This window comes from Gymnoscopelus microlampas, assembly GCF_963454915.1.
Source record: "Gymnoscopelus microlampas genome assembly, chromosome: 16".
Classification (NCBI taxonomy): domain Eukaryota; kingdom Metazoa; phylum Chordata; class Actinopteri; order Myctophiformes; family Myctophidae; genus Gymnoscopelus; species Gymnoscopelus microlampas.
This window is the reverse complement of record NC_139953.1, coordinates 7,247,173-7,262,431: the sequence shown is the minus strand read 5'-3', so window position 1 is coordinate 7,262,431 and position 15,259 is coordinate 7,247,173. Positions and strand designations below refer to the sequence as shown.

Here is a 15,259-nt window from a genome sequence, read left to right as displayed (position 1 = left end):
CTTAATAGAACTACGCGACGCGTTGTGAGCTTGTAGTTCTGCTATTTTCAAACATTTGAGTACTTTTACTTTTGGTACCTTAAGTACATTTTGATACCAATACAACTCTGTATCCTGTAGTGCTTTTCTTTATCTGCTGTATGAGCTCCTAAGCCCTGTATGTCTGTGTGTGTGTGTGTGTGTGTGTGTGTGTGTGTGTGTGTGTGTGTGTGTGTGTGTGTGTGTGTGCGTGTGCGTGTGCGTGCGTGTGTGTGTACAGGGAGTCTGCACCCTCCCAGAAACCTACATCAAAGAACGGAGGTTGTGCGACGGCAAAAGGGAGGGACTCCTGCTGCGTAACCCAGGCAACAATGACCTGTACCAGCGAATGCCGTCGGAGGCCGAGGTGGAGCTCATGATGGCGTTCACCAAGTACGACACGGCTCCCTTCAACCGCTCCTCTGAGCTCAGCTTCAGGAACATGCTGGAGGGTACGGTCAACCTGTGGGCTGGGGCCCCCCTGTGGGCCGTGAGGGTATTGCAAGTGGGCCCACAAATAGTTGGCAAAACACTAAGATTTGAATTATAATATGACATCTTTTTTTAAATGTATTATGGACTTGGTATCATGGTCTTTTTTTCTTTAAAGCGAGTTTTCATTGCGATACTGGCACAAAATAAACTATATTATATATTAAGTAAGTTCCATTGAACGCTCACTCTATCTATCCCCTTGACATCTCCTTTGACTCTGTTTGTTGCATTCTGCTGCAGGTTGGGTCAATCCAAAGACAGGCAGGGTGACCGATGGTAAAGGCTACATGCACAACCTTGTGCACAACTTCTTGAACGGCACCATGTCGATCATCGAAGCCACAACCAACGACCCCTTATTCTTCCTGCACCACGCCTTCGTAGACAGGTGCAGTATAGCACGCACACACACACACACACACACACACACACACACACACACACACACACACACACACACACACACACACACACACATTTGCACACCACAGCAACATGAATGCATACAGTACACACTTACTACATGTGTGTACACACTCACACATAAGCACGGTATCTTGAGTATTTCACACAAACACAGGGCTCTGCACACATTCACATATGGACTCTCTTCCACAAAATGAATTCACTTCACATTGATACACACACGTATAGGCTACAATATATATATACAAACATATAAAAATACATTCACAGAAATGCACACACACACACACACACACACACACACACACACACACACACACACACACACACACACTGCATGCACGCACGCAAGCACACACACCAGGTGTTACCAATGATGCTAATGAAGGCTATGTTCCATTTAGTGTAGCACAGTGGTTCTCAGACTTTTTAATTTCCATGACCACCATAACTCTGAGAGTGTACAAATGGTTTAATTTGTACACTCTCAGAGTTACACACCCGTAAGAGGCCATTTGGAACCCCCTCAAGGAACCATGAGGGTCCCTGAACACCACATTTTAGACCCACTGGTGTTGCAGTGTTTCCAGTGAGCTAACATGCACAACATCCGCACCCTGACTCTGTTTGACCAGAAGGGAACAGAGCCTTCATAAGTATCATTGGCAACACCTGTGAATTTCTTCACATTATGGCTGCTGCTGTGCATAGAGCCTATTCTGATAAACGGTCTGTCTGTCTGTCTATCTCTCTCTCTCTCTCCGTCTATCCCTCCTCCTGCTCCAGTCTCATGGAACGTTGGCTGAGGAAGCATCTGCCAATCTACGAAGACTACCCAGAGTCCAACGCTCCTATTGGTCACAACTACGGCTACCACATGGTTCCCTTCCTGCCCATCTACAGGAACATCGAGTACTTGCTGTCCAAGAATCTGGGATACGAATACGACTACCTGCAGGACCTCACCGGTCAGTACAACAAAACAAAAAAAAAACTGTTTAATACCCTGAGATATTGTAGTGATTAACCTATTTAAAAAAAATAATAATACAAATAGTCCATAAGTTTTTCCCAACCCAAATTAAATGTAGCCTACCAAACGTGGTCTATAAAACACACTTTTTGCTACTCCTCCTACAAATTTTATTAAAAACTCACAATTATTTACACATGATTTCTGGACTTGTGATAAAAACGTAATCCTATACACATGATATTAGACGCCGTTTGGCTATCATTGGTTTCCAACTGTTGTGAGAGGGGCCTATTTTACGAAAGAAATACCAAACATCATAAACACATCATGCAATCAACCCAAAACCTGATCCATAATAGGAATCAGGTTTTGGGTACCTCAATATATTATATTGATGTGCCGCTGTACAATACACCAGCAAAAGAGATTTCACTTTCGACCCAAAGGAGGAACCACAAAAGCCAGATGGTGAGTCATTATGTTGCAGAAAGATACTCTGTCTTGGACCAATCTGTGACAATGAATGCCTTTTCTAGTGTTTATTATATTACAATGAACACTAAAGTTTACGTTTTGTCTCTCTACTTCTCTGTCTATCCACCTGTCCAGCCACTGAGATTGATGTCGCTGTGTGGTCAGACTGGTCAGAATGGTCCGAATGCCTGCTCCCAGGACTGGACATCACATGCAAACCAATTCCAGGAACTCAGAGTCGCGATCGCCGTTGTATCCGCAACGGGGATGATGGATCCTGTGTGGGAGACACGACCGAAACACGAGCCTGTTACAATATTAAGGACTGTTGTAATTGTAAGACACACACACACACACGCATGCACGCACGCACGCACGCACACACACACACACACACACACACACAAGCACACACCCTTTTCCCTGTTTACTCATGGCTGTGTGGCCATAAACTGCTCAAACTCCATAAAGTTTCTGATGACACCATCACCTACAGAGAGGAAGAGGCTCTATTCTCACAGCAGCCATAGTATGAAGACATTCACAGGTGTTACCAATGATACTAATGAAGGCTCTGTTCCATTCTGGTCAAACAGTCAGGGTGCTGATATTGTGCATGTTGGCTCACTGGAAACACTCTGTTACACCAGGGGGTCTACAGTTGGAGTCCAGGGACCCTCATGGGCTTCCAAATGGCCCCTTACAGGTGTCCATTTGGTTCCATTCGTACACTCTCAGAGTTATGGGGGTCGTGGAAACCACTGTGCTAGACTAAATGGAACAGAGCCTTCATTAGTATCATTGGTAACACCTGTGAAGGAAGTGATAATATGGCTGCTGTGCATAGAGCCGAGTGAGAGCCCCGGCAGTGACAAAGCCCCTTAATTATGATTTGTATTAATCAATCATTTTATTAATGTTGAGTATGCTCCAAATACAATAATTCCACTGTCTGCAATGATATGACTGAGCTGTACGGCTATGCAACAGCTCTTCTGTGGACATTGACAATAGTTAACATCACCACTTAAACTCTTTAGTGGACCGGATTCCCAAGGGCTCTATACTAGGCTCCCTCCTGCTCACACTGCAGTATCTATACCGAATCTGAAAGCTCACAAAGTATAGCGTGCGTAGATCTGCTCTTGTCTTTTCTCCATATGTTAGCCGCAGAATAGGGATGCAAGTGTTCAAGTGGTTAAACTCTATGTACGTCATTGGCAGGGGTCCACCAGGGCTCTTTACTTGATCCGCTCCTTTTCCCCTCTGCATCAAATCTCTCCGCCTGAAATAGCCACGCTACATGCTCACAACGTGTCACGTTGCAACGCGTTGCAAGCTCGTAGATTGGCTATTTTTTGCCAAATGTTTGCATATATGTTTGCTGAATGTTCACCTGTTATGATATGTCCACACTAGAATTCATGCGGTTAATAAGTCATGTTATTCATATTGTATCTGTGTGTCTGCAGTGAAAGGTAAATGGGGCTCATGGTCAGACTGGTCCAAGTGCAGACCTTCATGTGGAAGCCTCAACTCCAAACGATTCAGGGAGAGAGTCTGTGAAGCTGACTACGTAGCATCTGGCTACAGGTAAAGAAACTCACTAGCTAACTGACTCACAATCAACACAATAGAACTTAACTTGGACTTACTTAATAGCCCTAAAGCCACTTTTTCAATGTGTTAAGGGGACACTGTTTGTTTGTGTGTGCGCGTGCTTACTGTATGTGTGTGTTTCTGTTTCCAGTGACACCATAACCTTCTATGGAAAGCCTGACGTTAACTGTGGCGCGCTCCCAGAGTTCCAAACCAAGACCGAATCCGAACCTTGTGATGTTCCCGAATGTCTGCAGGGCCGGCGCTTCGTTGCATAAGTGGCATGGACGGCCACATAGGACTTTTGATATTGATGACTATTTTCTGCAACAACGACAAAATTCTCGACAAATTTCCAAAATCACAAAAATAGCAGATCTTTTGAGGCTGTTTTCTGTGATTGTATTGTGATTGGGTGTGTAATTGCCATTGTTGTAGACTTTGGCTAACTTAAAAGGCGTCTATATTGCATTTTTGTATCTTTATATTATGCCTAGAATTAGCCAAGGAAGTCGGATGGTTGATTTGATCCCTATTATGAATGTTTGATAAATAAATAAAGAGCAAAGCAAAGAAAAAGACTTGTCTTTCTGTCTGTCAGTCTGTTTGTACCACATGAACCCTAGTGTCCCTAATCTTGGGGTGAACATTCAAAGAATAAGAGCTATACAATGAGATGTACTTGTTTACATTCAGACTCAGCAGTCTTGGGAACTACACCTTGATGTATAGAAGTAATTTCACTTTAAAACCTGCAAAGAGAGAATTTTGCATCGAAAGGGGGAAAAACACATTCTCTCTTTCCTTTAATTCACAAATCTCTGGTGTTAAGTATCCTAGAGGACATTGCATCTGCATTCCTGTAGCTCAAGCATGAGCTTGTAGGTATTTACATTCCTTCCACTGTCTTCTTCTTCTTTCGTGTATCATCCTCAAATGTCCAACTCAGTAACGAGTAGCCACGCCCTTGTCTCTGGTCCCAGTTGGAAGAGGCCAGCCTCCGAAGGTGGTCGATATAGGGGGCAGGTGTTAATAATGTGTTCGGCAAACTGCTCAGGCTCGCCACACTCGCATGCTGCACTGTCTGTCAAGCCCCACTTCTTCATAGCTGATTTGAAGCAGCCGACTCCAGTGCGTAGGCGGTTCAGTAGGGTCCATTGCCGGCGTGGTAGGTCCGCTCCTTCAACACCACCTCCCGGGTCCCAGATGTAACTGTGGATACGGGAGGGCCCAGCAGACTCCCACTCCTGCCTCCAGGATGCTGCCATCCATGCATTTGTGGACAAGTCCTCCGGGATGGAGTGGAGCATCTCTTGTGCCGCCTTGTTGTAAGGGTGGCGGGACTTGAGTCTGTTTGGAGGCTTTATTTCCACAGTAGTGTTGTGCAGGATGTGCCAGTCATGTATTTGGGCTTTCCTTGCTAGCTTAATGGTTGCAGCCTCTCGTCGGAGCCTCTCGTCGGAGGCCGGCCGGAGCAATATCCACTGTCTCATTAATTATGAATTCCATTCTTTTCTCAAATACTTTCTTTAACTTTATAACTAGCTAAACCCATCCTCTATTTGCTCTTCAGTTGACACTCACTACACTGCATCTCCTGATGGTCCTACACAAAATGATCCAGCAAGCAGTATTACTGAGTTATCACAAATTGAGTCCATATGTTAATAAAAAAAAAAGTAAAACATTCTGATGTCGGGGTAGATAGAGTGGTGAAATTCATAATTGTATAGTCAAAATGGAATCATGTGTGTTATGGCCCGGCTCTAGGCAACGACGAAACACGGAGGTTAACGCAGAAGAAATGGGTGACTTTATTAATCAAGAAAAACAAATTAAACAAGAAAGGCTGTTTCCAAAATATTTTGGCATGGCTAACAAACGACCAACTCAACAAAGGATTACTGTTACAGAAACATAAATGCTCTTCTGTGGCCGCTCCTATGGCCCATGGAGGAATGAAGACAATGGAGTATTGAGTTTCCAGTGTCCCATGAGGCCTTGAGTGAATTATGGGCATCATTTCCTGTTGTCATTCAATTCATTTGAGTGAGCCATCAATAATAATGTGGGAACACAACCTGACATTAGTGTGTCTACTTACCCTACAATATATATCTTTCCACACAGCTGATTCAAATTAATAATCAATGGCTCTTGACACTTGCTCTTAGCAGTAGCCTAACTCCTGTCCTGTGTTTCATTCTGACTGGCTGCTGCTGTGACACCTGAATCTCTGCATGGGGATTACGTGGTGCTTGTTAAGTGACTTCAGCGCTTGATAATAATTGATCAGCAGTGTAGAGGGAGATCTTGTAGGGCATTGGTTCTCAAAGTGGGGTCTGGGGACCCCCGGACAATCATTTCAACCCCTTTATCCATATTTTAAACTTTGGCTATTCAAAAATAGCAGATATGGAACAACATATTTTGAGATGGGGGTCCGCGGTCAAATACATATCATTTTGGGGGTCCTTGACATGAAAAGTTTGAGAACCACTGTTGTAGGGTAAGTAGGCAGACTAATATGACCCTTTTTTTTTAAATTTCTGTCAGGTTGTGTCCCCACATTATTGTTTACTGACATGGATCGCTCAAATGAATTGAATGACTGACAACAGGAAGTGCTGCCCATAATTCACACCCCCCCTCTTCCCCAGTAAACTCCCTAGGACATTTGTGGATTATAGAGACACACAGGTGCCTACAATTTCACACCCACAATTGAGACAGCACAACTACTCGGCGTAGGGGAGAACGGTGTACTGCAGGCCAGCCCATAAAAGCCACTGTACTCAACTTTAGTTTAGCCTACTTTTAAAATAATCCTACCTGAACTGTAGATGATATTGATTTTGAATGAAAATATGTTTCCAAATGTATGGGGTATGTCTTCGTCAACATATTGTCTTGTTTTCTCAATAGATGATGTGTTTCACATTGAATTTGCCACTTGAATGGGTTTAATCATAATGCTAACACAGCAGAGGGGAGACGGCAGACAGACAAGTAGTCGCATTTCAGTGACATCACTGTTTTAACAAAGCGCCGACTTTGAAGAGGAGAATTCTACAAGTCTACATCCCGACCATCCCGACTGACTTTGTTCATGTCTATATTTTAAACATGTCACAGGCTTATATTAATTCTGTACCTGCCGCGGAGCTCCGAGTCCGACGGTACATGAGAAAATAATATGTGTGGGTTTTATTAACTTGCCTGAATGTACTGTAGTTGAAAATAACTCAGATAAAATGTAATGGCCAAGAGTGACATATCATTTTCAACTAATTCGCCAGGTTTTTAATCCGAAATAAGACTTGTAAGATGCCGTTTGGAAGAAGAAAGATGTGATAATTCTCCAAAATAATTATCCTATAAAATCGATGAGAGACACAAATGTATTCCAATTGTCTTTTTTTTTTGTGTGTGTTTTACTTATTTATTTTATTTCACAGATACAAATGTAATGTACATTTGACCACAGACCCCCATTTTATGAAGAGTTTTGGTCCAGAATTCCATCACCAAACCAAACATTACAGCAAATCAAACCGTCACTTTATTAGAACACAAATTACGGTATTTTATGATGCCTCTCATATGGATTGCATTGACAGCTGCAGTACACCGTTCTCCTTTACACTGAGTGGTGTCACTGTCTCAATCGTGGGCGTGAAATTGTAGGCACCCTTGTGTCCTTGTGTCTCTATCTGTGGGGAGGTAGCCAGGTGTGTCCCCTTCCCCTGATTACCTTCGACTCCACCCTCCAACCAGCACTGCAACAGAGGGCAGATAGGCCACACTCACACATTTGAGTATGTGGCACTGCTAAAAACACCCAATTACTTAAATGTGTGCACTTATAAATTAAACAATAAAATATAAGTTAGTTGGTAAAGTGCAGGGTGCTTACAGCTAAAACCAATAATGATAAAACAAAGCCGACTACGTCACCTTTAGGAGGTCTGATCCTCACAGTTAAAACGTTAAATGGCAACACAGGTTCGTATGACAATTTTGGATTAAAGGCAAAAACTTAAAACAGAGGCAACATTTAAAGGTGAGCACTTGTACTTTTATTTAAATTAACCCTGATACAGTGGCATCTAAAATCGCCAAAACACAATAATAAAATGCCTACCTAACTAACTAAATAGAAAACACAAGCCATGCACAAAAATAACAAATGCAAAGAATATCAAAACACACCAAATCACAGCAAATAATAATAATAATCACAGCAAAAAAGGAGAATAAAGGAAATAATGTTTTTTTCTGCCCACTGACACATGCAGCATGCGTCCGCCACATACACACCCATTCATTTCCCCCTCTCCCCTTCCCCCTCCGACCCCATGAGTGTGCACGCGACTGTGTGAGTTCGGCCTTACACAGCAGAGCCATGGCAAAGGCCCCATGCAGGGCCTGTCACATTATGTAAGACTGTTCATTATGCATTGTCATAGTCATTTGTATTGTATCTGCAAATATTAGTGCTAGAGAGTGTTAAACAGCATAGTGGATGTTTCTAGTGGTTGGTATAAATGGAATAACCCTTTTTGTAGAAATTACATAACAGCCTGAATATCCATGGTAGATGACATCACAGGCCCACGATGATATTGAGGTCTTTTTGTTATTGCGGTATCACGACAACATTGTTACATCCCTAACAGATAGATAGATATGTGGACCTGTTATTAGAGCAGTATCAGCCAGGTGTTCCTTGATTTTAACTAAGGGTGGGTTGTATAGGCTCTATTCACATCAGCCATATTATGAAGACATTCACAGGTGTTACCAATGATACTAATGAAGGCTCTGTTCCATTCTGGTCAAACAGAGTCAGGGTGCTGATATTGTACATGGTGGCTCACTGGAAACACTCTGCTGCACCAGTGGGTCTACAGTTGGGGTCCAGGGACCCTCATGGGCTTCCAAATGGCCCCTTACAGGTGTGTAACTCTGAGAGTGTACAAATGGAACCAAATGGACCCGCAAGGGTCCATTTGGTTCCATTTGTACACTCTCAGAGTTATGGGGCTCGTGGAAACCACTGTGCTACACTAAATGGAACAGATCCTTCATTAGTATCATTGGTAACACCTGTGAAGGAAGTGATAATATGGCTGCTGTGAATAGAGCCTATAGAAAGAGCAGAAGTGGCATTCATCCAGATGGAGACAGTGCATTTAAGCGGCAGCGGCAGGGATCCCTTTGCAGGGCTGGCGTACCCCAGGAGGACAAGAGTTGGCATGGCTTTTTGAGACTGATCGGCATAACAAAGTATGCCCATATTCTATGCTGGTGTGCTCCTTCTCCTCCTGTTACGCCATCCTAACTTGGTATTATGTCATTGTACTCATGGTACAATGACATAAAGAACACGGTGAAGCAGAATTCTGCTTCTACAGCGTGGAATAAACTCCCTTTACACGTAAGACAGGCAGCCGTGTGGATAGCTTTAAAGCACAGCTCAAGACCTATTTCTTCTGCTTTTAGTTCTTTTAGTAAATCTCTGTGTTGTTATTCATGTCCTCACTGTTTTTGCCTGATTCACTGCCTTTTGCTATTATTTTAATGTTGTCTTATGCTTTTGTTTTGCTTTATGTTTTATGTACTGGTTGGTTTAGTGTATTTTGGTTTGAAAAAACATGTGTATCTAAATCTGTGTGCAGAAGTAAAAAGAACAAAGAGCCCTTTCTATTCGGTTCATTTTCATGCCTCATCCTTGATTAAAATGACCTGGGCACTGTCAAAGAGGACCTTCCCTCTAGAAAAAGGTAGCGTAGTAAAGTATTCAGTGCCATTTAATGACATGTATACACTGTTTTCAGACAGACAGAAAGAAAGGCTTGCACACGTGTATTTTTCTTTGCTTTGCTCTTTATTAAATTGATCAAACATTCAGAACAGGTATCAAATCAACCACGCAACTTCTCCTTGGCTAATTCTAGGTATACGACACCCCCCCCCAAAAGACTCAATATATCACAAAATATACACAATGTAATACAGACGCCTTTTAAAGTTTAGCCAGTCCTACAATCAATACAATCAAATAAAATAGTAAAAAAAAGAAAACATCGTCATGTCACACGCTGTGAGCTGATTGATCTGCTGCTTTCGTAGCATCATCGATAAGCCCTCAAATCCATCGCCCTATGCATCCGTCTATGCCGTTTATACGAAGCGACGACCCTGCAGACATTCCGGAACCGTACAAGGCAGGGATTCAATCATGGCTTCTCCGTCTGGCAGGAGACCACAGTCGGCACATGGACGTCCATGGAAGATTATCTTCTCACTGGAAACATAAACACACACACACACACACACACACACACACACACACACACACACACACACACACACACACACACACACAAGCACGCACACACAAACATCAGTGGTGGAAAAATAAGTACTCTGTTACAAGTAAAAGTCCAGAAGTCAAAATTCACTTGAGTAAAACGTACAAAAGTATAAAAATGTACTTAAAGTACCAAAAGTAAAAGTACTGAAATGTTTGAAAATAGCAGATCTACAAGCTCACAATGCGTCGCATCGCGACGCGTCTTTCAGACATGTCGCCTTTCCGACGGTTACTAACCCTATACCTAACCCTAACCCTAACCCTAACCGCACGCGGAAGCCACGTAGTCGGAGTAGTGGGATGTCGGAATGGAAGGCGGTTCCCATTTTCAAATAGCCTAGGTATAAAATATGGATAAAGTGGTTAATGTATGTTTTATAATGTAATAATTTATATCTGCAAAGTAACTAGTAACTGAAGCTTTCAAATAATTGTAGTGGAGTAAAAGTACAATATTTGCCTCTGAGATGTAATGGAGTAGAAGTAAATTGGAATTGGAAATACTCCAGTACTTAAGTAGGCTACTTGAGTTAATGTACTTAGTTACTTTACACCACTGCACAACAAACCCTTTAACAAAAACACGCTATGGACTATTGAGTAATAGGTTCATCAGTTACTTAGTTACCTGTAGTCTGAGTAGTCAGGGGTACACATCTTCTCTCTGAATTTCTTTGAGTTGCTGCTGCCACACGCAGGGAAACACTTGGACCACTCGCCCCAGTCGCCCCAGACACCCTTCACTGCAGACACAAAGATACAACTATTAATATAATTACACATTTAGCCTCAAGTTTGGGCATGTCATAAATAGATCCAGCAAAAATAGGCGAACATTTGCAGAAAATGGCGAATCTATACGCTTGCATTATGTGTGTGTGTGTGTGTGCGTGTGACTTACGATTACAACAATCCCTTATATTGTAACAGGCCCGTGTTTCCGTCGCCGCTCCTACACAGCCTGCCTCAGCCGCAGCGTTGCGAATACAACGACGAGTGCGAGTCTGAGTTCCTGAAATCTTTTTACATCTGATGTCAATGCCTGGAAGCGAGCAGTCTGACCACTCGGTAAAGTCCGACCACACTGCATCAACCGTGTGGTCATTCACTGGACAGAAAGACAGAGAGACAGGCAGAGAGACAGGTAGAGACAAAACATTGTGTTTAGTGCTATAATATAATAAACACAAGAACATTCTGAGAAATTGCTAAATGCGGTTGACATAATGTACACGCACAAGTGTGATATCATTGTAATGCATTGATTTGATGTCTATTCGAAAAGGCGAATATTGAACACAATTCAAACATGGCTTCTTAACTGCTCATGCTCAATGCTGAACATAGTTATGTACAGTACGGTTTAAGTGATTAAGACTACAATATCTCAGGGTATTAAACAGTGTTTTAGACTGACTGGTGAGGTCCTGCAGGTAGTCGTATTCGTAGCCCAGATTCTTGGACAGCAAGTACTCGATGTTCCTGTAGATGGGCATGAAGGGGACCATGTGGTAGCCGTAGTTGTGGCCAATAGGAGCGTTGGACTCTGGGTAGTCTTCGTATGTTGGCAGGTGCTTCCTCAGCCAACGTTCCATGAGACTAAAGGAGGAGAGAGAGACAGACAGACAGACAGACAGACAGACAGACAGACAGACAGACAGAGAGTCACATTTAAATCGTAATGTCTCAAGGAACATCACTACTAATCAAAAGCTAATAAAGGAGACATAGAAGGTGTTGGAGCAGATCGAGACTTAGGAAGAGGGGTTCCCCCCCCTCAAGTCTTGCTATCTGAGTCGATCGTGTGCAGGGCCATGCCATTAGAGGTGGACTGTGTGAATCTCAGACATCCCACCCTGATAAAATTCATTTCAGGGAGGTCAAGAACATATATGAACATATATATTTGTATATATATACCTCTTATATGTTTAACATATATGTGGATATATATGATCTATATGACACATTTATTTCCTATAATCCACATATATGCACATATATGAACCTGAATATGGCATACAGTATCTGCAGCATATATTTTGCATATAATTGCCATATATCGGCATATATGTTATGCATATATATATATATATATATTTAGTAGGTGGGCTCTATTTCCGGGAGACTCCCGCAACCTAAGGGGAGAGGTGGGACGTCTGGAGTCTTTGCACATGTATGCCCATGGTGTGTACTTGATGTATACAGTATACAGCATGTATACAGTATATGCATGTGTGTACCAATGTGTTATTGTGTGTGAAATACTCGAGATACCATGCTTGTGTGTGGTTACACATGCAAAAGTATGTGCATTCAGTATGTATGTATGTATGGATGCAGGTTGCTGTGGTGTGCAAATGTGTGTGCTGCGGCAGGTGTGTGTGTGTGTGTGTGTGTGTGTGTGTGTGTGTGTGTGTGTGTGTGTGTGTGTGTGTGTGTGTGTGTGTGTGTGTGTGCATGCGTGTGCTATACTGCACCTGTCAATCATGCAGTGGTGCAGGAAGAATAAGGGGTCGTTGGCCGTGGCTTCGATGATTGACATGCTGCCGTTCAGGAAGTTGTGCACCAGGTTGTGCATGTAGCCCTCACCGCTGACCTTCTTGCCTGTCTGTGGACTGACCCAACCTGTTAAAGAAAGAGATAAGGAGAGAGTGAAAGAGAGAGAGAGAGAGAGATAAATAAACAGAGAGACACAGAGAGAGAGAGAGAGACAGAGAGAGGATAAGAATATAGTGTTAAACAAGAGAGATGTGAGAAAAACGGAGGTATGCAGATGGGTATGCACTAGGGGGGTACGACACCTTTTTAAAGTGCTGATACGGTACATTACTACGGTATTCAAGCGTATTCAAATAAGTTATTCCAACTGGAAAGGGAGCAGCAGCACCAGCATATATATATTAAAATAAAGATCATGAATAGTAGCTAATAGTAGCTAATGCAGGTGTAAGACCATTGTGTTTGTATTGTGTTATAGGTATAATGCATAGTTTTCTATGCATTTCTTTTTTTCTTTTGTTAGTGTCCCAGATTGTAATCTCTGGGAGTTGGCAACCCTAACCTTGCCACACATTAGCTTTTGCTGAACTGACGCCACTGAGTACCAGCATGTGTGTGTGTGTGTGTGTGTGTGTGTGTGTGTGTGTGTGTGTGTGTGTGTGTGTGTGTGCGTGCGTGCGTGTCGTACCCTCCAGCATGTTCCTGAAGCTCGACTCAGAGGCGCGGCTGAAGGGAGCCGTGTCGTACTTCGTCACCGCCATCATGAGCTCCACCTCGGCCTCCGTTGGCATCCTCTGGTAGTTGGCGTTGCCGCCGGGGTAGCGCAGGATCGGTCCCTCCTGTTGCCCATCGCACAACTTACGCGCCTTGATGTAGTCTTCTGGCATGGTGCAGACTCCCTATGGACACACACACACACAGACAGACACACACACACACACACACACACACACACACACACACACACACACATACACACACACACACACACACACACACACACACACACGCACACGCGTGCGTTCGTTCGTTTGAGATGAAGGAATAAAAGCGAATCAAGTGAGTTATGTTGGTGGTGTTATTCAGTGGTGTAAAGTAACTAAGCAAATGTACTCAAGCACTGTACTTACGTGCAATTTATGGTACTTTTACTTTACTGGAGTATTTCCAATTTTCAGTCCTTTTACCTCTACTCCACTACATCTCAGAGGCAAATATTGTACTTTTACTCCACTACAATTATTTGAAAAGTTTAGTTACTAGTTACTTTGTTGATTGATTTTAATACAAAACATACATTAACGACTTCAGCCCTATTTAAACTATTTTCAAAAGATTTTGCATAATGAGTACTTTCTACTTTTGGTACTTTAAGTACAATTTAGAATTTCGGACATTTACTTGTAACAGAGTACGTCTACATAGACGGGTTTCCGAGCGACGTCATCACAGAGCAGAATGCGCAATCTGCGCATGCCTGGGGGTGGAAGGCGCGTTCGAAAATACAGCCCTGAGCGGCAGTGAGCGCACTGGCCAATACAAACTAATAGGCGAGTGTGCTCCGGTGCGTAATTTCCAAACGCACCCATAGGCTTCCCCCCGCAGCTGCGCGGTCATATTCCTCTCAATGTTTACTAACAGGAAACCTGTCTATAGCAGTATTGATACTTTTACTCTAGTAAAACATTTGAGTACTTTTTCCACCACCGATGGTATTATTTATCAAAAATGAGTTCAAGAAAATGTATCATTTCTAGCAACACACACAAACACACACACACACACACACACACACACACACACACACACACACACACACACACCCTTGCTAGTACGCTATTGCTAGTTGTCTATACCTTCCATTTGGAGAAGGGAGAAGCGGGACTGATGAGGTTGGGGTTCTCGGGGTCGGAGCCGCCCATCAGGTCGTCGGTGCACACGTCACACTCGGTCTTGCCTCTCCAGTCCCAGTAGGGCAGGGTGAAGCTGTTGTCCTTGGTCATCTTCTTGATCTCGTTCTCGAAGAACAGCAGCTCCACGCGATGCCAGATGGGGAAGGCCGACGCCTGGTGGGCAAAGTCAATGGTGGGGAACACGGTCCCGTCGGGGAGGTAGGTGGGGTGCGTGACGTAGTAATGGATCCAGGAGAACAGGTCGATGGTGGTGACGTCGGCAAACTTGGGGTTCTCGCCGTTCACGCCCATCTCCTGCCTCGTCGCCGTGGCGATGACGTAGTCGGCGTTGATGGTGGTCTTCGCCTTGTCGAAGTAGTCGACCAGCTTCTTCTTCTCGTCGGCGTCCAGCGTCATGACGTTCTTGCGGATGTGGTTCTGGTACTGGGAGCAGGTGGGGCCGTAGTAGCCGAACATGCACTCGCCGCAGTCGAAGCC

At 43.5% G+C, this 15,259-nt stretch overlaps 2 protein-coding genes across 2 annotated transcripts in view; one reads left to right on the top strand and one right to left on the bottom strand.

The window, feature by feature from the left end:
• Positions 1 to 367: 367 nt before the first annotated feature.
• LOC311062797 (tyrosinase-like) lies at positions 368 to 4,266 on the top strand (the record flags this gene model as incomplete). Its single annotated transcript, XM_084082015.1, has 6 exons — positions 368 to 470; positions 754 to 901; positions 1,726 to 1,907; positions 2,525 to 2,725; positions 3,862 to 3,982; positions 4,140 to 4,266. 6 exons carry the CDS (start codon positions 368 to 370, stop codon positions 4,264 to 4,266), a joined length of 882 nt encoding a protein of 293 aa, XP_083938141.1.
• A 10,453-nt stretch (positions 4,267 to 14,719) lies between these two features.
• LOC311062796 (tyrosinase-like) overlaps positions 14,720 to 15,259 on the bottom strand; it is a gene marked incomplete at both ends in the record, with an annotated part of 831 nt that continues 291 nt past the window's right edge. Inside the window, one exon of the mRNA XM_084082014.1 lies at positions 14,720 to 15,259. This exon is cut by the window's right edge and continues 291 nt beyond it. Within this exon, the coding sequence (XP_083938140.1) occupies positions 14,720 to 15,259 (540 nt within the window).